The sequence below is a fragment of the Anopheles gambiae genome, chromosome X (genome assembly GCF_943734735.2).
Source record: "Anopheles gambiae chromosome X, idAnoGambNW_F1_1, whole genome shotgun sequence".
NCBI lineage: Eukaryota > Metazoa > Arthropoda > Insecta > Diptera > Culicidae > Anopheles > Anopheles gambiae.
The window spans coordinates 3,417,351-3,443,627 of record NC_064600.1 but is presented as its reverse complement, the minus strand read 5'-3'; the positions used below and the strand labels follow the sequence as shown (position 1 = coordinate 3,443,627).

At 49.3% G+C, this 26,277-nt stretch overlaps 3 protein-coding genes across 9 annotated transcripts in view; all 3 read right to left on the bottom strand.

The window, feature by feature from the left end:
- LOC1272059 (uncharacterized) overlaps positions 1-26,277 on the bottom strand; it is a 46,832-nt gene that overhangs the window by 10,203 nt on the left and 10,352 nt on the right. Inside the window, exons 1-5 of one of the 7 annotated variants that reach the window (XM_061657106.1) lie at positions 20,788-20,921; positions 20,094-20,559; positions 10,041-10,133; positions 2,216-2,509; positions 558-686 (exon numbers count right to left, since the gene is read on the bottom strand). In XM_061657106.1, the coding sequence (XP_061513090.1) occupies positions 558-686; positions 2,216-2,509; positions 10,041-10,133; positions 20,094-20,402 (825 nt within the window). In that variant the 5' untranslated portion in view covers positions 20,403-20,559; positions 20,788-20,921. Of the gene's footprint in view, positions 1-557; positions 687-2,215; positions 2,510-2,746; positions 3,235-5,621; positions 5,963-10,040; positions 10,134-11,196; positions 12,919-20,093; positions 20,560-20,787; positions 20,922-26,277 lie in introns of those variants that run through there. The other 6 variants (XM_566191.5, XM_061657112.1, XM_003436889.2 and 3 more) reach the window with 6 other exon arrangements.
- Positions 20,991-24,453, bottom strand: LOC133393256 (AT-rich binding protein-like). The gene has a single exon (XM_061657261.1). The coding sequence runs from the start codon at positions 24,323-24,325 to the stop codon at positions 23,414-23,416; it is 912 nt and encodes a 303-aa protein (XP_061513245.1). The 5' UTR covers positions 24,326-24,453; the 3' UTR covers positions 20,991-23,413.
- LOC133391102 (loricrin-like) lies at positions 24,389-25,465 on the bottom strand (the record flags this gene model as incomplete). The annotated part of the gene is made up of 1 exon (XM_061641619.1): positions 24,389-25,465. A coding segment is annotated over one exon (1,077 nt), but the record flags the coding sequence as incomplete, so codon positions are not given.

Below are 26,277 nucleotides of genomic sequence, written 5' to 3'. Positions count from 1 at the left end.
CAGCAGCAGCCCCCACACCACATATGCGCGCGCGCGGGCGCTACAGACCATTAGCAGTGCACATTATTTTCTACAAATGAAAACACAAAACGACTTGTCTCCTCTCCCCGCGTGTGCGGTGGCCTCGTCATCGCTATACATACTCGTTTTTTTTTCCTGCAGACATCTCTCTATCTCTTACCCGCACAAGCAAGCAAGTAGGATACTGCTCTGTTCTTATTTGATTTTTATAGTCATTTAAATTGCGCACCCAAGAGTAGGTTAGTCTGTACACGCTTAAAAGCTAATTGGAGGTAATTTTTATCTTCTAGGAAACGGTTTTACATTCCTACTTGGTGATCTTTTTGTAGCCAAACACATGAAAAAGTTTTCTGGATAGTTTTTTTACGGCGCGCGCTCCAAATCGAGAAACGCACCCACGACGACGCGGAGCTGTTGTAATGCGGGCGGGTGCATTTACCGATTACGCCGCCGAGTGAGCCACTGCTACGGTGCGCTCGGAGCGCAATAAAAACTTATTCTACATGCAGCGACGGAAGCATATAACCCGAACTTACCGGACAGTCGCGGATGTCACCCATGTTGCCCGCGTTCCGCAGCAGCTGGCCGAAGGTGATGTTTTGCTGGTGCTGAATCGACAGCGAGTTCTGTGACGTGAGTGCCGACGCCGACACGTAGTGTACCATCTGCAATAAAAAAAAACAAACGTGGAGTGGAAGGGTAAGAAAAAAGAAAAAACACACAAACACGCGTGGGGCATTAACGATTGGATTCTGAATAGAAGGCAAAAGAGGGCCCGCGATAATGACATTGTAAGGCAATATATTTTTAACTTTGCTTCGGCAAGAGTGGTTTACAGCGCGCCTGAAGAAAGGTGGAGAAACGCGTGTTCTTCTGCTTCAAATCAGCGCCACAAAATTACCATTCCCGGTCTAGTTTCGTATTCAGATCGCTTCTTCACGGTCGTAAATGCTCGAAGAAACGGACGGAGCCGCGGAATAGGCCGCGGCAAACGGATGGTGGTGGCGGTGGCGGCGGCTGGATTTCGCATTAGTTGCATTAATTAAAAACGAGTTCACCGGTGGTGCGATTCCCGTTAGCAAATCGTGCCAGGCAGGGGGAGGGGGTGTAAAATAGTTTCAAACGGCTTCAAAAGTTATGCTGCGCGCGCGCGCGCTCGCGCTCGGTTCAAAACTGGTCTGTTTTATCGCTTCCCGCCGGCAAACCTGTCGGCAGGCACGGATGGGGAGAAGGGAGTAAGAAGCGGAAGGGGAAGAGACATGGAAAGAAATCAGAGAAGTTTTTCCAGCCCCAAACCCATCCCTTCTCGCTGCGATGCGAAGGGTACGGGGTAAGATAGTTTATGAGAATTCTGTTCGCAATTCAAAATTCTTCCATTCGGCGGTTGCTGGTGTCTCGGTGTGTGTTTTAATGTATGCACCCCGTCCGGAGGGCTGTTTTATGTGCGGACCAGTGTTTTGTGTGTATGTGTGTGTGTGTACAGTTTATAGGCAAAAAATGGGCTTTTGTTTTATTGCTTTATGAATTATTGATGTGCTGATTGAGTGTGGCAGCGGAATGCGATGCGATCCTGCACAACGCACCCAATAATGCCGGTGGTAAAAGTGTTCCTCCTCGCACGTTTTGTTTGTTTTTCTGTTCCCTGATTGAGCCGTAAACATTTTTGGATTTTTTTTTTCTTTACAACCACCAGTAAATGTTACAAAGCGCAAGAAATGAAAATAGAAAATGATTGTCGGACCGTTTAAAAAAAATCAGGAGCTTGTGATTTCAACTGATTTAGCCAGTAAGAATCGTATGGCGTGTGTCAGTCAAAAACACTATTGTAGTTTTCTTATCAGAAAAAATTGAAACGAGTCAGAAAATTGAAGAAAAAGCTACTTTAAACCGTTCTGTGCCAGTTATATAAAATGAACTACAAAAAAAAACGCTTCCATAACACATGTTTTGCAAAACCACGCGGTCAGGGAGGGGGCTAGAATTTCACTGCAACGGGCGTGATTAGTTGTGTGCTAAAACAACCCTGCCCCACGCTACCCCAAACCGCGCCCCACCAGAGAGTTGGGGCTTTTCGCTGCGTCAGCGGTTTAAAAGAAAACGCACCAACACACATGCTACGGATAACATGCCGGCCGGGAACGAGGCAAATTGCGAAAACAAAATTCCCCACAACAGCACACACACACACACGTACCTGCGTGAAGGGTAGCTTTTCCGAGTTGGCACCGCACTCGCACACGCTCTGCTCGACGACGCGCATCGCGAACCGCTGGTGGGCGACGCACTGGGCCGCCTCGCAGCTATCGCTGTCGACCGGGGACAGATGCTGGTGTACCCGGTGCAGCAGCAGCTCGAAGCATTCCGCCGCATCGCCCAGACAGCCGAGGGGGAAGCGGCGGCCGGCGAGCGGTCCGCTCGCCAGCGCACGGCGCAGCGGTTCCGGGCATAGGGCCGGTTCCGAGCTGGTCTGCAGCTGGGAGAACAATTCCTGGGAGGCAAAAAAAAAAAGGGGGGGGGGGGAGGGGGGCGGGAAGAGAAAAGAACAAAGAGAAAGAGAATTAGTTTTAATGCACAAGGCTACAGCACCACCACCTAAACCCAAAGTCAATTTGTTTCGTTTTGTGCCAAATTAAGACGAATTATAAAAGCAAGCAAAAACCGCAACCGCATCAAACTGCGGGGAAAATAGCGGTTAGGTCTACAGTGTGTCACAGCTGAAACTCACAACGACCGCATCGATGCAGGACAGATACTCGTAGCGCTGCTGTTGCTGCAGCTGATGCAGCTCGTTCTCCAGCTTGACGCGCTGCAGCAGCTCCTGATGGTACTGGATTGCCTGTTGTTGCTGCTGCTGCTGCTGATAGCTGCCCCAGCCGCCCGGATGGCCATTGAACCGCCCCGGCTCATCATTGCCATCCCGCCGGTCGGGATGCTGCTGAGCGTCGCCGCTCAAGCAAACGGTGGCCGAGGGGCTCCGATGGTCCTTCGGTAACGTGGCACTGCTGCTGTAGTGGACCGGCTGGGGCTGCTGTACGCTGGGGCTGCTCGTCGCTGCCTGCTGCGAACCGTTCGTAGAGGCGCGAGAGTCCACCGCATCGTCAACCTTTTTGGCGGTCGCCGCCGGGACCGGATCCTTGCGTTTGTACCGGAACTTGATCATTGTCTGTAATGCTTCACTCTACCCTTTCACTGCTTATACACACATTTACACGGCTAAAAATGCACACACACACATACAGAATGGAAGATAAGTAACGTGACTAATCGCGCACCAAGGTAAGCACTTAAAAAAGGTCCAAATCGGTTGGGCTTTCACTCGTGTCCCTAAAGGCTTTTGTGGTCCCTTTGTCCGGTGCTTCGCCAACACACCATATCCATGTGCTCTTCTGTGTCCGTGAAGGTGAAACATGAAACATGAATCATCACCGATCGGAAATTCCAGCCATAGCAGCCCGAAACGCCACCAACATTGCAAAATTCCTCACCAAAGGGAGGGAGGGGGTTCGTCGCTTACGCTCCCGATATGCAAGTTTTTCGTTTTTTCTGCCACCATACAAGGACTTAAGCTACGCAATTTATTTTTTCTCGATGAATATTGAACCGCGCGCGAGCGGAGTTGAGTAATATCAAAATCAGAAATTATCTCATTGCACTCCATCTACGGAGGGGGAAAAAAGGGTACACACTTCACGTGGCAATTATCTGCGTTTGCGGCGTAAGCACGCAACAAATAATAATAATAATATTAATAAAAACCCGCTTCACCAAGGTGAAGATGGCCCCGCCGCTCATTACCACATCCAGATCGGGCGTGTTGGATTATAAACGAATCCGTTGGGCGAAAAAAAGCAAGACGCCTTTCGGTGCTGCTGCTCCCAGGGTTTACCGAGCTGCGCTTATCTCGGCTGGCAATCGGCTCTTTTAGTAGCCAGTGCTCGAGTAGAGAGCATGTTTTACCGGTCTTGGCATTTCTTCCCTCATTAGGGAAGGGTAGTGTGGAGCATTTATCGGCCTCCTTCCGCCCAGCGCCAGAAATCAATTAACAATTAACGCATTTTAAACCAAGTTATGCTGTTCGTTAGTTAACACACACACACACACCCGTTCGCTTGTGTGGCCTATCCCATTTCGAACGAGTTTCTGGCGGTTGATTGCTGCTGGGCGTTTGGGATGGGGGGAGGGGGCGTCCATTTAAATGGCGTAGCATGCAAAAAAAAGAACGCAAAAAATCTGCACGCCCCACTCGTCGTCGCAGTTGGTTGTTGGGTGAGCGCGCGGAGTGCGGCGGTGCTGTGAGCTGTGAGCGCCGACGGTTTGAGCTGACGTAGTGGTTGATGGATGACGGTGAGCGAGCGAGCGAGCGTGCTGCCACAGCTCGGAGCTACGGTGAAGGGGCGCTGTTAAGCCAGACATTGATTTCAGCCTCCCGCACACACCTTCTTTTCTGGGGGTGCAAACGGGAAGGGGTGAAAACACCACGTATGACCCCAATTTCTGCGTCCACAACAGCACTGTACCTTCACATTTACACACACACACACATACAGAGAGGAAAAAGGGTACCACCATACACACGTGCTCGCGAGATAAAGTCCTAATGCGCCCTCTATAATTGCATATCACAATCAGAAAAGAGGGGGACAGGAGTGAGAGCAGAGTGTGAGTCACGGTGGGAAGCTGCGAGATGCTGCTGCTGCTGCTGCTGCTGCACCACCACCGCCAACGTTCTGGGTCGTTGGTTGCTTGGATACACAGCTCTTTTTTTTATCTTACGCTTATGTTTCCTCTCAAAACGGGGCACGCCACACGGGACGTTTGTGTAAGGCAAACAAACTCAAACACACACACACAGAGACGCAGAGAACCACAGACCTCTCCAAAGGTAAGCAGAAAAGCACCCTTTTTAAAACAACATGTCCGAAGGGAGGGAGAGGTAGCTTGAGACGGTTGTTGACGGTGCTGCCCTCTCGCCAAGCTCGCCAGCTCGAGCGCGCAGGAGTGCTGCTTGCGGGGAGCTGATCTTTCTTCCTCCGTTTGCTTCTCCGTTCCCGATTTGCTTGGGTGTGTGCGTGTTTTTTTGTCTTGTGTTGCTCTGTTTATTCCTCTTTCTTTCCAGATTCCCCTTTTGCGGGCTTTACGTTTTTTTTCACACACAGCCAGCGCCATAAACAGCGTGTCACACACAGCTCATCCACATAGCAGGTGCTGTTGGCCCGAGCAAAGGTGTGAGGCCCGAGCACTCTCGAGCCACAACAAACGCGCACGGTGGAGGAGGAGTTTGGCCCTAAGAAACTGACTCACACCGCACAGATACACACACACACACATACTCACATAGCCACAGGCACAAGAAAAGAGCTTGATTTTCTTCTCCTCTTCCCACAAACAACGGCCAGAAGCCCGACAAGACGTGCCTGGAAGGTCTCTCGTACTCGAACGGGAGTCAGGGAAGCACTGCTCCGACTTCTTCAGTCATTCGTTAACCTTTTTAAGACCCGCTTAAGACTGCTGATCACATTAGTCACAGGGGCGGGTTTTATTGTTATTATTTTTTTGTGCTCTCACTCAACACACACACACTAAAATAATAAATTCTTTACTTTTTATCTTACAACAGGACACTTCAAATTAAACCGATTGCGCGCGTCCGCTCTTGAGCACACACACAGGCGGGTTCGTCGCCTACCGTGCACTGAACTGCAGGTGCTGCGCAGCGCCTGGCGAAATGCTTGGCACCGCAAATCTCCCCCCGGGGGTAACGGGTGCAGTGTGCAACTCACTCCGGGCGGCGTGTGCCGCAAGCAACCAAACCAACAAAAAAAAAACAAACGAAAAACAAAATACAGCCCGTGCACTGTGGCGGCGTGGTGGTCCGCTCGCACCTTGCCGTGCAGTGGAACTAAAAGCTCGCGCGGCTGCAAAATGTACTAAGTTCTCATATTTCTGATTTACCGCAACGCGCGCCCACCAATACACGGATGGCCTGCGATCGCTCACCACCACCACCACTGCTGCTGCTGCTGCGGCGAATCGTACACGACACGATCGAGTGAGTGAGTGAGTGCCCCTGGAGACAATTCGAGCAGTTCGGCCCGAACAAAGCCGAAGAGTGGCCAACCGATGCCATTCGAGTAGGGGAATGGCGCACCCGATCCGCCCCGAAACCTGAACCCCACTTGATCACGAACTTGTCTCTGATGGTGGGAAGAACGAGCGAGAGAGCGTAAGAGAGTAGGAGAAGAGTGCGCGAGCGAGAGCGAGAAAGAGTGCCAATGGAGTGCTTTTCAGTTCTTTTCGCACCGCTATTCCGGTTTTGAGAGGTTGAGCGTGCACCCACCGTCTTACAAGAAAGCCACAGTTCATGTTTTCGATTCTACTCGAAGGTTTCTGTCCGCTTCTTCTTCTTCTTCTTCCTTGCATCAAAGCGAGGCACACACACACACATAGACAAACTCACCCCCTTAGAGTTGTGTTTTATGGTACCTCCCCATCCTTCTTGCTCGCCCTCTTCTCAGCAGCTCCTTTCCTTTCTCTGCAGTTACACCTTCACCATTCTTGCAAAACACGTTCGTCTCTTTGTATCTTTCTGGAGACTTTGACTGGAGCTCGAAAAGCTCCAGCCTACGAACGAGAGAAAGAGAGTGCTTGCGTGTGTGAGAAAGAGAGCGAGAGAGAGCACAACTCAGCAAGAAAAAAGAGAAAACGACACAGAAAAACTCGTTTCTTGCCTTCAAGTTGAACAACTTTCTGGCTTCTTCGCCTTAGCGCTCACGTTCTTTAAGCTTCAGCTTCTTTGATTTTCTGCTCCGTCTGTTTGCGTCTCGGATTCGGCTTCTTCTTCTCGTTGCCTTATTCTTAGCCTCTTACCATACACACACACACACACACACGCGCGCGCTCGGAGGGCTTTTTCTCGTTTTACCGCTCCTCGCGGGCAAGGGTTGGTGTGGAATAGGGTGACTAACTAATAAAGTTGCTTTGTTTTTCACCTCAACAAAGCAACGGTGAAGAGGCAAGCAAGATAATAAAACAACGAATCACTGTGTGGCTTTCCCTGAGCTGGGCCGCTCCCTGACACACCACTGCAGGGTCCCTGCCGGAAAGCTGCGCTATCGATTCTTTAACCTTTTGCTGTGTGCCTTTTTCTAGTGGATCTTCTTCTGTACATTTGTGTAGAATAATATATATATTTGTGTGTGTGTGTGTGTTTGCTTTGTTCTATGCCCTGCCTTCAGTTACCTGGTAGTTGAGGAGCCTTAACCTTTGCGCTACCTCTTCTCGCCGTGTCTCTGTCTTTGTGTGCTGTATTTATATACAGCACATCAATCAACCTTTTTTTCTTCCTCGATCTGTCCCTTCCCTGGACGGCGGCTGGGTGTGGTAAGGTGGTAAGGCTCTCGGTGAACCGTTTTCAAAACGGCTGACCAATAAGGAGCTTTGCGTGTCCGCGCGCGTCATGTGTGCACACACAGTTAGACGAAAGCCACAGGTACGTTTGTTTTTGGCTCGTCTCGCCAAGATGGCGGTGGGCAAACGGCTCCAGCAAACCAGTCCGCTTATTTAAACCACCAGCGGGCCTCAATAAAATGTGCTCGATTGGTAATAAAGTGTCGCTTATTGCACAAAAAACTTCCATCCACTGCAGCGATGCCGCATTCATCCTGCAGTGGAGTCGACAAGCCGAGTAGTGGACGACAAACTCGTTCTAACCGAGGCGTGTAGCTCGCGCGCGCGCGGCTTTGTGGTGAGTTTTCTGTTCGGCCGTGGTGAGTATGGCCAAATAACTCACCACAATGCCGCGCGCACCGTTAGCTAGACAACGAACCCGTTTCGATGTTTTACGGCGCGATTTAAAGAGCCTCGATCCCGTGCTGCTTTACTTAATCTTTATCTCTGCGTGTATGGTTTCTTTTCCTGTGCGTTCAACTGCAAACATAATTCCCTTGATGCACTGGACGGGTGGGGGGGTTAAATATTCTGGAACACGTTTCGGTTGGCACAGGCGGGAAAACGTGTTTCCTTTACGATTCTTTTCCCTGCAGGTTGGTGGTACACAGGCACAGCGTAATTATTGCACTTTACAGTCGATTGCTGCCGCAACGATGGGACAGGAAAAGCACACACACACACACACACAAACACTTCGGTATGGTCCGTCTCCCGCGGGCTTTCCCGAGTGCTTGTCAATCTGGCCAGGGTCATTCTCACTGACTCAATGCTCACCCCATCCGTCCAGCCAGACCATTAAGATGCACTTTGCACACGGGAACGCTCCGTTGCAAGGCAAAGGAAACGATAGAGGCACCCCGAAGGGATCGCTACGTAGGGAGTGCAATTACACCGTCGCCGTGGTGGAAATTACCCAGTCCCAGTCCCGAGATTGCTTCCCAAAACAAAACAACAACAAAAAAATCCAACCAGCACCGAAACAGGTATGGATCCTCGCTCGCTCTCTCTCTCTCTCTCGGCTCACCCATTCGAAACGGATATTCGTCATTTCGTATTCACTGTCACGCACTTCCTTCCAGGCAAAAGCACCCGTCCGTCGCAGGATTCCAACCGTCCGTGTCGCCGCGCCGCGCCGTGCGTGTGTTAAACCCTCCATTAAACCTCCTTAAAGATCCTTTTCCTCTCCGAATCCGATCGCACTGCTTTGTGCGTGGAATTCTAATGGTCTTTTGTTGTGTGTCTTCTTTCCTTCCCTCTTTCCGCTGCGAGACACATTCCAGGCAAGCTGTCCCCGGCGGTGTTACGTGGCTTTTGACTGTACATGTTCAGAGTTAATGGCAGGCAGGGACTCTGCTCGACCGTAAGGCTCATGCAGCGTTCAGACATTTATGTTTTTATTGATATCTCCTTCTTTTTCTTTTTTGTTTTCTTTCCTTCGAATGCCAAAAATTGGTTACCAAAATGGGCAACCAATAATCGCACACAAAGCGGGCCGTCGTCGTGGAACACAGTTTTCACGCAAGAATTTCCCACCCACAAAACGCACAAACGGCCGAGACCCCGCTTAGTGGTAGGGTTGGCGACCGTGTAGGCAATTTCTCCCCAAACAGGCCCCAATCATAACACTACCCTACCGAAAATGTCGAAACTTTCGGAAACTTCCAATTTCGTTTGACCGAGATTGCACTCGCACATACACAAACACGTACGTGTCGGTGTGTGTGTGTGTTGAAAGTGTTGAATCATGTTTCCTGCATGATCGGTTTATCCCATATCAAACGCTCCGAAGCCACAGCGAAAACGATTTTTAACCTCGCTTCCCCAGCCCGCAAAAAGCCATTGGTTTTGCATTGGTATTGGTAAGAGATTATGATGGGAATTCCACAGGTTGGGCTCGGTAAAAGGCAGAAAAAGGGTGCGGAGGGGGGGGGGGGGGAGGTGGGGAGAGTCTTCGCCGCCCAAGCCTTGGGCGCGAAACCGCGATTGTGACGACGACCCCCATCATCATCAATGCCTTGGTGGACACATCAATATTCTGCTTGCAATCACCGTCACCATTGTGTTGTTGGTACAGTGAAGCACATGTTTTTTTTTTTCTACAATCACAAACCAATGCATTAAAGACATTAAAACAGTGAAGGAATTTGTGGAGGGAAATCTAAATTCCACCAGTAGCCCATTTAGCAGTTACCGTTACCTACCGCTAGAGGGCGCCAAGCGTGTCTCCTTACGGACAAAGGCGTCGCTAGCGTTTCAGTGCGCTCCCCAAGTAGCAAGCGCCTAAAGTTATGCTACACAGTGGGGGAAACGCTTCGCGGTATATTCTTTTTCGATACCGTTACGCTCGTCGTTACTGTGCAGAGTAGCAACAACATTTTATTGCTATTAGATTTACCATTCTAAACCAATACGACAAAAATGAATGGAAAATTAAATTTAGATTGTATCCTCTTTTTTTCAGCCGTTGCCAAAACTTCTTGTAGCAGCGAAACAAATTGACTTTAGATGGAACATTTTAAATTCTAGCTAGGCGCGTCGGTTCATACAAACCACAGTTGTTCACTACTTACCTTGAGAGCACAAAATATACAGTCCGGACCTCCACAGTCGTGTGTTTGTAGCTGGCGGAACGAGCGCCGGAAAGCGTCCAGATGCCAGAGCACCTATTTGATTTATGCGCGGACGCACACATAATAACGCACACGAGAAGAGCAAGGGGGCGGTGCACATGAAAAAAGGAGAGCAAAATGTGTGAAGAACATTAGTGATGGGAAAAAAATACGAGTTGTAATGAATAAAGCATAAAAGAATGCCATTAATGTTTGCTAACATAATCAATGGTTGAATTACTTCATCGTAAAGCATACATTGCTTGCAACAACAAACAAGTTCGTTTAGAATGAGTTTTAAAAGTGTAAAGAAATTAATAAAAAAAAGATATAAAATCGAAGGGTTCGTCGCTTATCCCACCGCCGGATCGAAAAGTCTTGCGTTTATTTTTATCTGCTTAGTTAGATTTTCGAAACCGGCATCATCTATCCTTTTTCTTCTTCTTGTTTTCAGCTTCTTCTTCTTCTTCTTCTTTTCATCTTCTTTATCTCCTTCTTACATTTGCTCTACTTGTTTGTAATTAATACAGTCAGAGAATAAAAATAACAATAACACCAGACGTCATACACTTCCTCATTAGCTAACCCCCTCTATCCCCCGCCTGCCCCCTTCCCCTCCCCTCCGGAGTACCGGTAAGGTAGAAGAGCTTATGACAGCAGATGTTCCGAAAATCGTGTCCGGTCGTATGTTTTCCTTTCGCTTCGCGCGCACCTGCCGCGACATTACGGAGCGTTGCGGAAAACCGAAGTGAAAAACAGAGGGAGAGTGAACGAGAGAAAGAGAGAGAGAGAGCGAGCGAGCGAAAGCGAAGAGGGAAATAGGAGACATATTGCCGTAATTTCATCCACCAAGCGGCCGGCAATTTGAGACATCGCAGGCGTTCTCCCCCGGGAGGGGGGGGCGCCATTTTACACTTGCCAGTAAGAACGCACAGCATCAGCGCAGTAGTAGTGGGTCGTTAATTGAAATGGAATGAAATTTTTCATTTACTGCCCCCCCCCCCCTGCTCACACAGCCACAGTCCCTTGCTTGACGGGTACAATACAAACAAATTGTTTTGCGGTTACCACGGGTGCTTTGGGGAGGCCCCCACACCCCACAAAAACGTTTGATTACCTTGCACGTTTGAAAAAACGCTCCGATCGGGTTGATTTGTTGCAGCAGCATTATTGTGGTAGCACGTTTGCTCTCGATGCGGACACGGGGTTTGCTTCTCTACGGCCAGACGCTTTAATGCGATTGTTCATGGTTTTCAAATTTCTGTTTTCTCGTATTTCTTTTTTTTTTTTGAGTATGTAAGAACTAACCACAAAAAAAAAGCTCTTCAAACGTTTGCTCGCACACATACACCTGTGCACAGGGCTGGTTAGTAAGCAGTCTCTATAGCACTTTCTTCGTACAAACAGCCGCAAACAAATGTAAAACAAAACTCCCGAACCTTCCCAACGGGCAACTTCAACACACGGAAACGCACACGTGCAGCAGAACGCGATGCACTTGGCTCACTTGGGGAGAGGGTGTGCTTTGGTCCCTCCTATTAATGCTTCCTCCCTTCTGCCGGCAAGAACGCGCGGCACGGCAGTGTTCCGCTTGAGGTGTGCACGGTGCCTCGGTGTTGTTGCTGGTTGGCTGCACTTGCTGCGGCCGAAGACGTTTCAGCTTCCTTCCCGTGCGCGCTACCAAAGGCGTTGCGGTGCGTTGAGTGTAGAAACATTTTTTGATTGATGCCACCGTTTTGCGCTCCGTGTGTGCGACGGTTGGTACATTGAAGTGAGCGTTTGCATTCTTCCCGCTGCCGGCTGGGGATTGATTTGGCGTTGGCGTGTTGCTTAACGTTTCATCCTTACACTTCCGTTGGAACGTTTAAATCAAATAATCGAGAGAAGAAAACAAAAAACACACACACACACACATTTCATCTCACGAATGAACACAAACACAACGCCGGCTAATAGTAACTGGACGCCATATTGATTGTGGGACGACGACGCGCTTTTACTGGCAAAACTCATTTAAATGGTGCCTCCCCGTTCGATTGCATAAATCCAGGCGGAGTTCACCAAACGCTTCGCACGCACACACACACACCACAAACTACGCGCGATGTCCCAACAGATCGTTCATTTATGCTTTGCGCCGATTTTAATTCCGAATCCACCACAGCGATGAATCCAAGCGCGCGCACACACTCACACTGATCTCTCTCTCTTCTCTCTTTCTCTCTCTCACACACACACGTACACAAATATCTCGCACGCTGAGCGCCGTGTACGAAAGTCGCGCCACATAAAACTAACGCAGCTGACACGAAACACGTCCTAAGATCATGTTGGTCATCTGAAGACTGATCATGCTGCTGGGGGATCTCGGAAGACGGCGCGCCACACAAGCGCGATCGTGCACCGCACTCACACACACGCACACACCGAGCGCACAACACCCCGCCTTCGGGTCCCTTCCCAGCTCGCCCACATGTTCGATCGCTCCCGCTCGTTCACTCTTACTGCACACGCGCCGCGTTCTCGCTTCTGCACAGGTGAAACGGACGCTCCAAAGGAGAAGGCAACACGAGATCGCTAAACCCGGGGACGAAGCAAGAGGAAAAAGCAAGAAAACCCCTGTCTCAAAGCACACCACAGCGCAGCAGCAGCAGCAGCAGCAGCAAGAAGAAGAAATATGCTCGTGCGGGGCTTAACGCTATGTTTTGTGTTGGGCGCGGGAGGTGGTGGCGGTGATGCTTGGATGGCGGAGGAGTGGAACGGAATGGTGGAACCAGCAAACGCTCTAACAATACACGAGACGAGAAAACTCGCAAGCATCGTAACGCTGCGTCACACGTCTTAGCATAGAGCCGTAGCATAACGGAAAGGACCGGGAGGAAAGCAACCGAACGAAGAAAACGCATGCCAGCGTCAGAGAGAGAAAGAGAGAGAGAGCGAGCCCTGGACCAGTACAAGAAGGGACCCGGGCGGGGAAACAGGTAGCTCAAGACGAAAGGTTAAACCGAAGCGGTGCAGCAGCACGCTCACGGGGGTTCGTCGCTTTTCGTCGTTCCTTCTGCTGCCGCTGGTTGAAGTCTTTCGATTTTAAAAAGCGTTCGATGGTACCCCGGTGGCACAGCTCGTTTTTTTCTGTTGTTGTTTTGTTGCTTCTCCCTTCTCTCCCGCCCTTCACCCTTCGAGGGGCTGTGCGTCTTCGTTTCTTTGCTCGTCTGTGTAGTCTTCCTCGAGGTTTTGGAAAAGGGCTCCCTCTTTTGTTGTGTTTTTTTCTCTCTCTTCCATCCTCTTTTTGGTTTGCTTCCTTTTTTTCTTGCCCTCTTTCTCTCTCTCTCTATCTCTCTCTCTCTTCCTTATCTTTAGTTCAGGTTACACACTTGCTTAATTCTTTTCAATGTCTTCCCCGTCGCGCGTCCTCCTTTTCCCAGCACGGTTTTCCATACCATAACCTTTCCACCCTTGTTTTATTTCTTTTTTTTATTTTATTTTTCACGTTTTTCATCTTCGCTGCCGGGGCGAATCCATCCACCTTGTTTACGTGTTATCCGTTTTCATCTCCCCTTCCACGAACGGGCCCGAGCAAGAATTATGGATCGGTTTTCTAACCTGTACTATATAGCAGCGAATTTGAACGGTGCGCATCGTTCTCGTGCTCGGGCGCTGCTATTTAAAGGCATAACGAGACAGCGCTGGGCAGCTTCAAGCCATGCGTCGCTTACATCGTTTGGAGACGATTGGCAGCAGCAGCTAGCTTGTAAGTCTTACTTCCTTCATAGAGCACTCGTATGAGCAGCATTTTTGGAGTGCTGTTGGGTCAGAATACAGTTTTTTTTTTTTTTTAAATAATTATTCATATAAAATTGCCTTTCCAACTCTACAGCATAAGGCAACCTGTTGTAGATACGGGAAATACTGTGACATTTTCAGTAAAATAGGCCGCAACACACTGCTTCGGCTAGCCCAAGCCGCCCAGAGTGTCTCCAAAGCGACAAAGAGCGCGCCAGATTGGATGCCAGTGAGGCAGGGGTGTAACAGGAGAAAAAACGACCGGTCACTTTTTTAAATTGACCCCTGCGTCCGAGCATTAGTGGCAGGCACGGGCTACGTACGATTGATGCAAGCACGTGTGTGTGTGTGTGTGTGTAGTACCGCTGAATAAAACATGCCCGCGAACATATCTCTAACACAAGCGCGCTACATAGACGTTTTTCTTCTTCTTCGCTTATTTGCTTTACCGAAAAGGGAGACACAGCAAAGCTGCTATAAAAACGCATTAAGCCTCGCCGTGCGGGCGGGCAGGCAAGAGGGAGAGACCCAAAAACCCCCCGCACCCCACTGGGCTCTGGGTTTGAGGAGCCCGCTGCCACGCTACAACTGGCCGGCCCCCCAAAACCCTTTAAATGGTAGCCCCCGCAGGAGGGGCCCGCGACGAGCAGCCCAAAGTGAGAACCCACTCGCTCGCGCGCGCTGCCATCGGCCGTGGAGTCGTGGGTGGGAGGAGGATAACGAACGACCGGAGGGGAGGATGAGGAAAGGGAGGGCCGGGTCCGAGCGGTCCAAGAAGTAACAAAATCACCACCAAGACACCCCACCGCACCACCATTCCCCAAACTCCTCCCGATTCGATTCCGCTTGGTCAATTCGTCGTTCTTTTTTTCATCCAAGTCTCTCTCTCTCTCTCGCTCCTTCTGTGTCTCCCCACTCGGTTCGGTGCGTCGACTAGTTCGTTAGTCTCCTTAAGAGGTCTTTCGCAACGCTTCCTCCTCCCCCCCCCCCCTCCCCGGCACACCAGCTCTCTCTTGGGCGCGCGCGTTGTACGTATACGGCCGATCGAATCTAAGCGCGCGATGGCGAAGGGATTTAAAATCGGTTGTTTCTGGACGAAGGGAAGGAAAAACGGCAGCACATATACACACACACGAGGTGCGAGAGGTTCGTGAAGGCAGACACGACACATATTAACAATTCAGTGGATTTTTTTTCAGCTTTTTGACTGTAAAAACGGAGAGCAGCGTGTAGTAAGCATAGATGTTTTTACTCAACCCTTTTGCTGTGTACTAAGCGCGCAAGGGGATTTCGTCGGAAAGGTTTTTAGAGTATTATAAAATAATTGCGCGCGTTTCGTATTTTTCCATCTAATTTTTTTTTCTTTCAATCCATACACCAATCTACACAATTTTTGAAACAGTTCCAACTGCTTTCATTCCCGATCGGTAACAACAAGATAAAAGATGGCGCTTTTTTGCAGATTCGATCTCTGGCGGGCGAACGAAACACACACACCCGTGCGCAGCGCCTAATCCCGCACGACCACAGGGTCGGTCTGCATGCCGTTGCGCTTAATCTCGACCGGATTTAGCAAAGCAGCGCAACAGAACGCGCGACGCTCCGCGGCTGTTGCTAGGGGGGCGGGGTATATGATTATAAAATACTTTTTTTTTACATAATTTCCAGCAAATCCCCCCCTAGCAACCAGGACAGCTTCCTCATTGTTTCTCGAGCGCAAAATTGTGTCCCATCGGTTCCACCAACCCCCCGCGTAAATGTGCGCGCGCACGGCTCATCTCCGCCTTATCACACACCGCCGGTCGAGGAAAACTAGCTCAGCGTACGTGTATGTGCGGCGTAGGTAAATGGAAGAAGCGCAGAAATCTCATCCACACACACACACACGCGCGCGCCGTAAAGAAGGTCGCAGTCAGACACACTGCCACCAGAGTGAAAATTGATGTGGTTTGTGTCTGGTGTCTCGCTTCTTCTCCCTCTATCACTCATTTACACGCTGGACAATTGCCTGCGGGAAATGGTTTTTTGTATTGTCGTTACCCGCAAGCACGCACAGCAAGCGAGAGATGCAAATCAGGTTCACCCACAAAGAGAGAAAGAGAGATAGAGAGCAACAACAACAACAACAAAAACAAACGCCAGTGAGAATGAAACCGATATGATACGCCTGAATGTGTTACTTCTTTTGCAGCGATTTTTTTTTTGGTTTTTGGTTTCGTTTTTCCTTTCAAATTTCGCTTTGGAAGCTGATGGCCCGAAAATAATCGGTAAACTGCACTCAACCTCCTTTTTTTCCCCCCCTTCTTCCCTTCGCGTCTCACAGTAGGAGTAGGTGGTGGGGAGGCGATGGAAAATGGGTAGCCGAAATACGGAAAAAAGGAAAATTAAGCTGGTGAAATGTGCATGAAAGTGTGCTTTTGTTTTGGGGCAAGTAAGCTACTTACGATCGCGCTTTTTTTTCCCGTACGCCAGCTCCGGTATTGCCTAACAGCGTGAGTATGTGGTGTATGTAGTCCACTTTGTATTGTGTGTGTTTGTGCATGTGAATGTCTGACGCATGTCTAAGCGAAATCAGTTTTAAAAGCAGTTGAAACAGACACGTACCGTGTCCCCGCTTAAGCCTTTTAAATTGTATCAACATCAACGAATGGAGTCGCACACACCTTACAGACGCTTATCGGTACAACCGTAATGAGAAGCGAGCGGGGCAAAGGGGGTCGAGATATGCTAATATGTTATCTTGTAAAGCCAACATGCGACGGCTAATACAGCCTTCTGCTGGCGGAACACACAGCACCACAGCGCTGCCGGCGCCGCTTCTAGAACGGATATTGAATATTTGCTTACCAGGCGACGAACCCTCCCGGTGGCGGATGTTCTCGTGGCGACGCATCTACGCTGTGTCGCAGGATGTTGCGCGCACTACGCACTCTACCGGCAGAGCGGTATGTAATTAAGCTGCAATTATTGAAAGCCCCCCCCCTCCCCTCCCCCCTCTTTGCTGCCACATGACCAGCTTCCTTGGTCCGTGGTCGTCGTGTGCCACACTAATCATTTCCGCTGCGCGTTATTAAATGCACACGCCCCGGGGGGGGAGAAGCGAACGTGCCCCAGCGAAGCTAGTGCAGGCACACACACACACACGCACATCTTAGCACCTGTTGATGGGTCGCAAATGATGGGCCAAATCGGGCAAAAGCAAGTCCCCTGTTTGCCGTTCGATAAATTGATGGTTCTGGTTCGCATATCAATCGGTCCGGTGTCGCCCATTTGCTCCTCTTTTGCCTCTCCCTCCCCCTGCGAGACACCTGATTGCAGGCGTAACGGTACACACCTGCCTGGGCCCGGTGCAATGCAGCGCGGGCACAAGTTGTTTGCACTATCGCTCGTTCTTCCTTTTTCCTTCCTTCCGGGCACCGGGAAGTGGTTGGCAAGGGAACTTGGACTGGAAGCTGGAGTACAGCATGATGCACCCAGAACCCTCCTGGGCCGGACAGGAAATTAAAACATGTTTCTAACGCAACGCATAATGCCTCGCCGCCCGGTGCTAATTATCATAAAGGAAGCAGCGTGTGACATGCTCCCGGCATTCGTTGTATACCGCTTTGGTTGTTCGAAGCACCGAGCAAGCGCAACTTCATCGTCAACCTCGGCTCGGGGAACGTCTAAACGTTCTTTCGTGTGCTTAAAAAAACCCCACTTGAAAAGCGCTCACGCAATGACTCATTTTTGCTCCATCTCCAAAAGCGATCTCTAGAACGAGGTTTCAAAAATCAAAAGCAAATTACGCCCGAAGGAGCTGGGGAGCAGAACAAAGTATATAGAACAACAACAAAATAAGGGAAAGAAGGGAAACAGAATCAGCACCTGCTCTCGCTGGCAACCAAGCAAAAGACGAAAAAAAAAATAAAATAAAACCAAAAACCCTTTAAAACTTTGTGTCCGCGGCAAACGAATCTCTTGAAAACGCGCGTGGCAGACGGAACAGGTGGACAGGCCATGTGCATTTACACAGCAGCAGCAGCAGCACTGCCATCTTTTTTTTCTCAAGGCACCTGACGGGTACCATGTGTGTACCACCACCAAGCACCCCCACCCCGTCACCGTCTGGTAGAGGTTTTGTACGAAAGAAAGCAGCACCCAAGTGAACTCGCTCTGTGAACAGCGTTTCCACGCAGATGCGCTGATGGGTGTGTGTGTGTGTGTGTGTGTGTGTGTGTGTGTGTGTGTGTATGTGCACTTGCCGTGGGACCTCCTTGGTCACCCCGTTCCGGTCCGCATGGTTGGTTCGTGTGGGAAAGCTCCACCGAGCGTGGATAATTTATGTTTTCACATTCGGTGCACGGGTATAGGCTGCGGTTGCCGACGGTGAAAAGCGGAAGAATAGAGATAGATCTACATGTGTGTATGTGTGTGTGTGTGTCTGTGTTTGTGAGAAGGAAACGCGTTGCCCGGGAGTGAAAAAGGAAGCAACGCGCTGAAGTTTCCATCCGCCGATGAGTGTGTGTCCTTCGTTTGTTTCTTAGGCACCTTTTTTTTTGCACGGCTAGATGTAAACTTCTTGGAGCTTTTTGCTCCAAGACTTCCCGAAAATATTGCTCTGATTAGCTGTTTTAAAGGCAGCAAGCAAGACTAGCATGTCTGTTAATAAACGCGCATGATGCCCTTGTTCTTTGATTTTGTTTAATGAAGAATTGGCGAAGAATCAAATCAATGTGAATTGCTCGAAAAAAAACTTCTACATGTATTCAAACATTCGTAAATCAGGTATTGTGGATGTTGAGGACCACCTTTTTATCCTACATTCGGATCTCAACACATCTGTACAGTAATTCGACAGCCAAGATGTCACAACAGATGTGGAATGATATCTTGATCGCTTTATTGGAGCTGCTAGATGCAGTTTTGTGATACATCTCGGCTCAACTAGATTTCAATTCAATTCGGAATAGGTCCAAATATGTACCTTACTAATAAACGCGCATGATGCATTGTTCTATGATTTTAAAGAGTTTTCAGTGTTTGTTTGTTGAATTATTGTTTGAAGAATTGTTTGAAGAATTGGCGAAGAATCAAATGAATGTGAATTGCTCGAAAAAAAACTTCTACATATCTTCAAACATTCGTAAATCAGGTATTGTGGATGTTGAGGACCACCTGTATAACCTACATTCGGATCTCAACACATCTGTACAGTAATTCGACGGCCAAGATGTCACAACAGATGTGGAATGATATCTTGATCGCTTTATTGGAGCTGCTAGATGCAGTTTTGTGATACATCTCGGCTCAACTAGATTTCAATTCAATTCGGAATAGGTCCAAATATGTACCTTACTAATAAACGCGCATGATGCTTTGTTCTATGATTTTAAATAGTTTTCAGTGTTAGTTTGTTGAATTGTTGTTTGAAGAATTGTTTGAAGAATTGGCGAAGAATCAAATCAATGTGAATTGCTCGAAAAAAAACTTCTACATGTCTTCAAACATTCGTTAATCAGGTATTGTGGATGTTGAGGACCACCTGTATAACCTACATTCGGATCTCAACACATCTGTACAGTTATTCGACAGCCAAGATGTCACAACAGATGTGGAATGATATCTTGATCGCTTTATTGGAGCTGCTAGATGCAGTTTTGTGATACATCTCGGCTCAACTAGATTTTAATTTAATTCGGAATAGGCCCAAATATGTCCCAAAACATAGTAAGTGTTTGAAGATTCGAGCATCGCAGTAAAATTTAAAAGATAATCCCTTCAAATTGTTTAATTGACGTCCACGAGTGGTCCTAAAGATTATCTGCCACATTTGCTTAAGGATATTCTCAAAATTGATACGTCCCAGTTCGAGATTTTCTCATTTTGGTGTCGTAAAGCTTAAATTGGGCATTGTCAACTCTACTGCACTGGCAATGGAAAAGAATGGAAACGGAAAGCATTCCATTTTCGGTGTCAAATCCGTGGCTCCATTGTGTTGGAGCAATACCACATGGTCAATCCTGTATAGCTAAAACAAGGAACCGTTGTAATTTGGATGACTCATCGAAGAATTAGAGTCGAGCTAGCCACTGCTGTAGTGGTACGAACAGGAGGAAACATCTATTCCAATGCTCGCCTGACGTATTTATATTTAAGAAAAACGTAAATGTAAAAAAAACAATGCAATCTTTCAAGACTGTCCAAATGATAGACTCGGTCCTCAGTAATAATTTGTCCCCGCACACTCACCTGTACCGCACAGTTGAGGAAGCAGTTGTTCTGGCCGGGCCCGTTCAGCAGCCCCTTGGCGTGCCGCACCGGCCAGTGATGAGCGGTGGTAAAGTTGACGCCGTGCATCAGTTGGTCCGCCTCCGTCCGATAGCTGCTGCTGCTGCTGCCGCCCGCGGTCGTTGCCACCGGGGCGTGTGCCATCCCGGCAGCTGGCGCCTGGCCGCCCGTCGTGTTGCTGCTGCGCGTTTTCTCTGACGGTGGTGGCGGCGGCGGCGGCGGCGGTCCCAAACCGGTCACATCCACCACATTAAAGCGGGGCGATATCATTATAGTGGTTTGGATGTGGTGGTGGTGGTGGTGGTGTGTGTTTCTTGTTCACTGCTGACGCCTCTGTCAGCCTCTTCGTAGCGTTCGGTAGGGTAGAGGCGAGCAATCAGCCTATTTAATTTCGATCATTTTTATTCGCAGGCAAAATTCGCAGTTGCTGCCGGGCACGACGGGAAGAGGACGTTTGATGAAGGACGAGAGAGTGAAGATAAAAAGGTGTTAAAATAATTGAACAAAGGTTTAACATATAACGAAGGGGAAAACATAGGAAAAAAGAAATATAAAAAAAAGCAATGGAAAAGAAGAACTAAGCTAAACAAATTATAACCAAAGCGAACTAAAAAATAACGAAACCAAAACCAAAAACGAATCCATTTACGCTTACCTAAGCTAACAAAGTAAAGTAGTAAGTGAGCGACCCGTTCTAGAACCACCGTAAGCCCTACGATTACGATAAAGCAAAAAGATAAAAATTCTAGCCCCCATCCCCAACGAAAGCTCCTGGTTTGGGATTAATTTCTCACATCGATATATAGAACCAGCACCCCCCTCCGTCACCGTTACGAACAGTTAAAATGAAACGCACGCTGTGTGTGAGAGTGTGTTAATCGTTTTTTTTTTCTTCTCTTTTCTGGTATATTGCGTATGACACGTTTTTGTTAGGTTCGTTTGTGTTGCTTGCTATTTTCTGTTCACAAAATTCGTTATTTTTTCCACCGATAGTGTTGTTTTGTTTGCTTGCTTTTTATTTGCTTCACTGTTAAACAATTGTAACGCCTTTCTCTTAGTCACTGGCTTCCCCCTTCCCATTATTCGATTCTAGCCTTTGTTTTTCAAACTATGCTTGCTTCATTTATTGCTTCTCCTTCTAGATTATTATTTCCACTGGTTGTAATTTTCCCCGCACTGCTCAGTACACCACCGGCCAGTGGTGTGTGTGTGTTTGTGTTTTTTTACTCTTTTACTGCCCTGTTGTACAAAGTACAAAATAACTAAAATCGATACATGATTTCATCCATTTAGTGCATTTATTTTCTGCTTTCCGTTTGTTTTCAGTCAATTTGTGAAAAATGCTGTTTCACGCTCCCCTCCCCCCCTCCCCCCCCCCTTAACCGGCGATAATTCTGCGATTGTTATTTTACTTTGAAAGTAGTAAATGCGTCGCTAAATGTTTTGCCCTGTTCTCTTTGTTTTTATTTCTTTTTTTTTGTTCATTTTCTTCGTCTTCTGTTGCAATTCATCTACTTAAAATTGCCTCTTGCCCACTGCCGCTCTGGAGTTAAAAACTGCACATACATCATCATTTTATTATCGGTGCAACAAGTGCAGCAGCCATATCGCGCGGGGCCGGTGGGCCCTTTTGCCTTCATTATTCGTCCCAAATGCATTCGTTTCGCCGTTTCGCCGGCTTTGCAGTGGGGCGATTTGGCTTGGCCTCACACTAATGCGTAGAATAAATAGCGTAACAAGAGATTATAGCTGCTTTTTTTCCTTCCATGTGGTGCTCTCTTTGCAAAAAAAAAACAAAACGTAGCTACTATGCTGGCCTACGGCGACCGTACGACTCTTTGAGTGTGCCACCGCCCGGTTCTGCAACAGCCCCGACGGGGGTGGGGGAAGAAAACGAAGTTTTCTGGCGCGATTATCGATGGGCCATTTCTCGTGTGTTACGAATAATCATTTAAAACTCAAAACAAAAACCACTAAAAATGCTGCTCCTATCGCCGCTACATTGAGGCCGTCCGTAGTTGTAATGTAATGTATAGTGTGTTCATGTAGAAACTTGAGCAATTTTAATCGCTAAAACCACGGCGCCACACCCGCTGGTACGGGCGCTTCCGTCCGATACGGAGGAAAGAGAGTTCAGCCCATTTCAGCGCTGGTTAGCTGCCTTTTAACGCTAAAAAACAAATAAACGTGCTGCTGGGGTAGGCGCATTCGCGAAAATGATACAACCAAAATTGCAACAACAACAAAAAGGGCAGTATGGCAGCCGATTTTGATTCCGAAATGGGGAGCAAAAACAAAAGGAAAGGTAAAGTAAAAAAAAACAACACACAGCGTTAAGGTCGAATGTACAATCCTACATATACCATATACACGGGAGTAATTCGTATGCTTTTAATTTGTTTATATGCAATTTTTTAATTAACACGTATTACGGTATTATCACAATTGGGGGTTGTTTTTTTTTACTTATCTTCTTGCTTTGTTTACGAGCTATCCACATGATTTTCCACTCTGTGTGTGTGCGTTGTTATTCTGTTTTTTTTTCTGTTTGTGTGTGTGTGTGTGTTTTGTTCATTTAGAACAGAATCTTCTTCGATTATTGTGTTTTTACTGCCGTGTTTCGGCCTCGTTTCCTTTACCACAACACAATGCTGTTTTTAAATATATATCATATTTTTTGCTTTCTAAATTCGTATCTGCTAGCCCCTCTATAATTCGTTTTTGCACCCACAAAACTGGCCCACGGGTTGGCATCATATCTTGCAGCATACCACACACCAACAACACAAATTGGTTGAGCACAATGTCAGTTGACAGAAATTAATCAGTATTGAGATACTCATGCCCCTAAAATTCTGTTTTTTATTTCTTCTTCTTCTTGATAATTGGAAGATATGTGTGGTATCAACAGAGACATAAACACCTTCTATTCTCCTACGCTTAAATATGATCGTTGCTGCACAATATAATAAACATCAAACTATTGCTATATTCGTCCGTGCACCGTCGTGAATGCGGGCTGGGATTTGAACGCGCGAACTACGATGTGGCAGGCCATGTGCTTACCCACGGCACTAGCAGGCCGCGTTCGTACCGTTGCGCTGTTTGTCAATATGTATCAACGGTACACCGGTGCTTATCAGTTGTCGGATTCGAACTATTCATAATTCATATTTCGTGTGTTACCATTTCTATTGCGAGACTTGTCGCCGACCCGTTTGCCAGTTGAAGTGTAACAAAACAAATCTCCCAGTGGCCTATTGCTGTTTTCGTGCCTGCCTTTAGGGTGGACCAGCGATAGTGGGCCCACCGTCAGTGTTTTGCTCCGGGTTCGCCCCTGCTGCGGAAGATGAACCCCCCGAACCGGACCCAGACGGCGGAGGAGCAGGAGGAGGAGGCGGCGGAGGAGGAGGAGGAGGAGGAGGGGGAGGTGCTGAAGTAGGTGTAGCAAGTGGCGGGTGGGTGGGAGAGCTGCACGATCGCAGCGCAGCGATGGTTGCCGTCTCGGGATGGCGAAACAGCGACCGGTACGACGACCGGAACAGGTGGCCGTGTGTATTGCCATGCCCGTGGTACCCGAGCTGGCCACTGTCCTGGTGGGTGGGATGGGTCGCTAGGCTGCTGTGGATGCTGCCCGGGATGCTGCAGGCGCTCGCGTGCTGGTCGAGCAGGGAGCTGCCGTGCAGTGGCGACAGCCGGGGCGATCCCAGCGCAGGATGTAGATGGCGCTGCTGTTGCTGGTGTTGTTGCTGTTGTTGTTGCTGCTGCTGCTGCTGCTGTTGTTGTTGCTGCTGCTGCTGCTGCTCTTGCTGCTGATGGTGGTGATGTTGCAGATAGTGATGGTGATGGTCGTGCAGGTTGTGCGACAGATGGTGGGGCGGCTGAAGCCGATGGCCCAGCGACGCCGTAGCACAGGAGGTGGAGGAGGAGTTCGGCGAGGAGGCGGAGGACGAAAGGATGGAAAGATGGTGCGACAGCCCCGATACCAGCTCGGCCGACACCTTGGCCGGCGGCGGGGAGGACAGCGCGCCCGGGACGCCCCCGTGCAGATGCGCATTGAGGTGGGCGTGGTGATGCGGGTGATGGTGTGCGTGCGGATTGTGAAGCGGCGGCTGATGGGAGGAGGAGCTGGACGAGCACGAGGGCGTCGGGGAGGAGGAGGAGGACGGATTCGGATGCAGCATGGGTAACATGGCTGCGGCCGCGGCGGCTGCTGCCGCTGCGGCCGCCGCTGCTGCCGCCGACGAGATTGAAGATTATTCTAGCCGCGTAATGTAATGGCCGCCGCTCTGCTGGGGCGGCTGCTGCTGCTGCTGCTGTGCGGAAGGGTTCCCCGTGCCACTGCTTCCGCCACTGGTTCCGCCGCCCCCACTGGCACCGCTGGCGGCCGTCACCACACCACTGCCCGGTTCGCCGAGCTCGCCGCCCGACCCGGCCGAACCGTTTGCTGAGCCGCCGCCGCCGCCACCACCACCACCACCGTTGCCGCCGCCCGCTATCGCGCTGGTAATTATCGGCAGGTGGCGGGACGGAACCGGGGGCAGCCCGGCGGCAGCGACGGCCGCCGCAGCCGCCGCCGCGCTCGGCGGCGTCATCTGCGACAGGTCCGTCATGTTGATCGACTGGCTGTAGGCGGCGGCGGACGCGGCCGCCGCAGCCGCCGCAGCCGCCGACGCAGCCGAGTGCGTGTTCAGGTCCATCGGCTGCACGGTCGAGGGCGAACTGCACGGCAGCCGGTGGTGGAACGAGTAAGGCATGCTGAGCGAATGCAGCGAATCCGACAGCAAGTACTGGTAGTTGTCGCGGGGCGGCTGCGCCGACATTAGGCCGACGGCGGCGGCCGAGTTGCCGATCGCGCTGCTGTAGCAGTCGGCGGTGGTGGGCTGGCCAGACGCGACGGCGGCCGCAGCCGCCGCCGCCCCGTACGGGTTGTCGTACTCGGACTGGTACAGCTTGGCGGCCGTCGCCGACGGCGAACAGATGGCCGCCGTGCCGATGCTCCCGATCACGCCGCCGCCCGCGCCAGCCGGGCCCGTACCGCCGCCCGACTGGCCGCCGCCGCCGCCACCACCGCCGCCGAGGCTGCCACTGCCCACCAGCCCCCCGTTGCCGAGGCCGCCGCCACCACCGCTGCCGCCGCCGCCGCCCACACCGCCCACGTGGTTAATTAGCCGCTTTTGCGAGCGGAGCTTCTCCTCCCGGCGCCACTTGGCCCGCCGGTTCGAAAACCAAACCTGAACGGGAGGTTTTATGTTACGCGCGACAGGCCAGACAGGTGCCGTTCCATGGTGGGACGAAATTAGCGTAGAAAAGCAAAGAGAAAATGTTAGTTTTTACCGCCATCACCCATCACCGTGTTTAGTGTAAATAGCAATCCTTTTAAATGTACAACAATGTTAAGATTGATAACCGATAGCATTCATGTATAGTATTAGATATATTATAAAGCAAAGCATTAGATATTATTAAATATAGCAGAAATGGTTAGTTAACTCGAGTGCAAATTAGCTGAAAGTAGATAAGAAAGATAATAAAAAGGCGAAACAAACTGCACGATGCTCGGTTTCTTTAGTAAAGCTGCCTCGGAAGCTGCCGGAGGTGGTGGTTAGTTAGTAATCAGTTTGCTAAATAAGTAAATAATGTTGTTAGTAGAAACAGAGAAAGAGATCGAAAAACAGAGAGATAGAGAAAATAGAGAAAGAATTTGCTGGCTGGGCAGGAAGACACACATCCCATTTCCTTTTCCGTAGGTCGGCATGTGAGAAGGAAGAGACATTTAAAAAAATACTTTAAATCAATCCAGTTTCCTCTTCTGTTGCTGTACAGAGATTGTGTGTAAATTGTAGTGGAAGTAAAACACCTAATTATCTGAACAATATTCCGAACCAAAGGAAATTGCTCTCCAGCAAGTCGAAGTGCCTCGTTAATTTGCATCGGAAAGCGACAACGCTCTGCAACAAACAAAGACCGAAGAACAATTTGTCTACCAACTCAAGAACAATTATTTGTCGAGCAAAAGCGAAACAAAAAAAGAACGCATAATGTTTCCTCGGCAACATCCTTTTACCATGCCGTACCGCAGGGCAAAACATTTAGCAACATTTCCGCTGCAGTTTTTAATTTTCTCCAGCAGAACAACATTGAG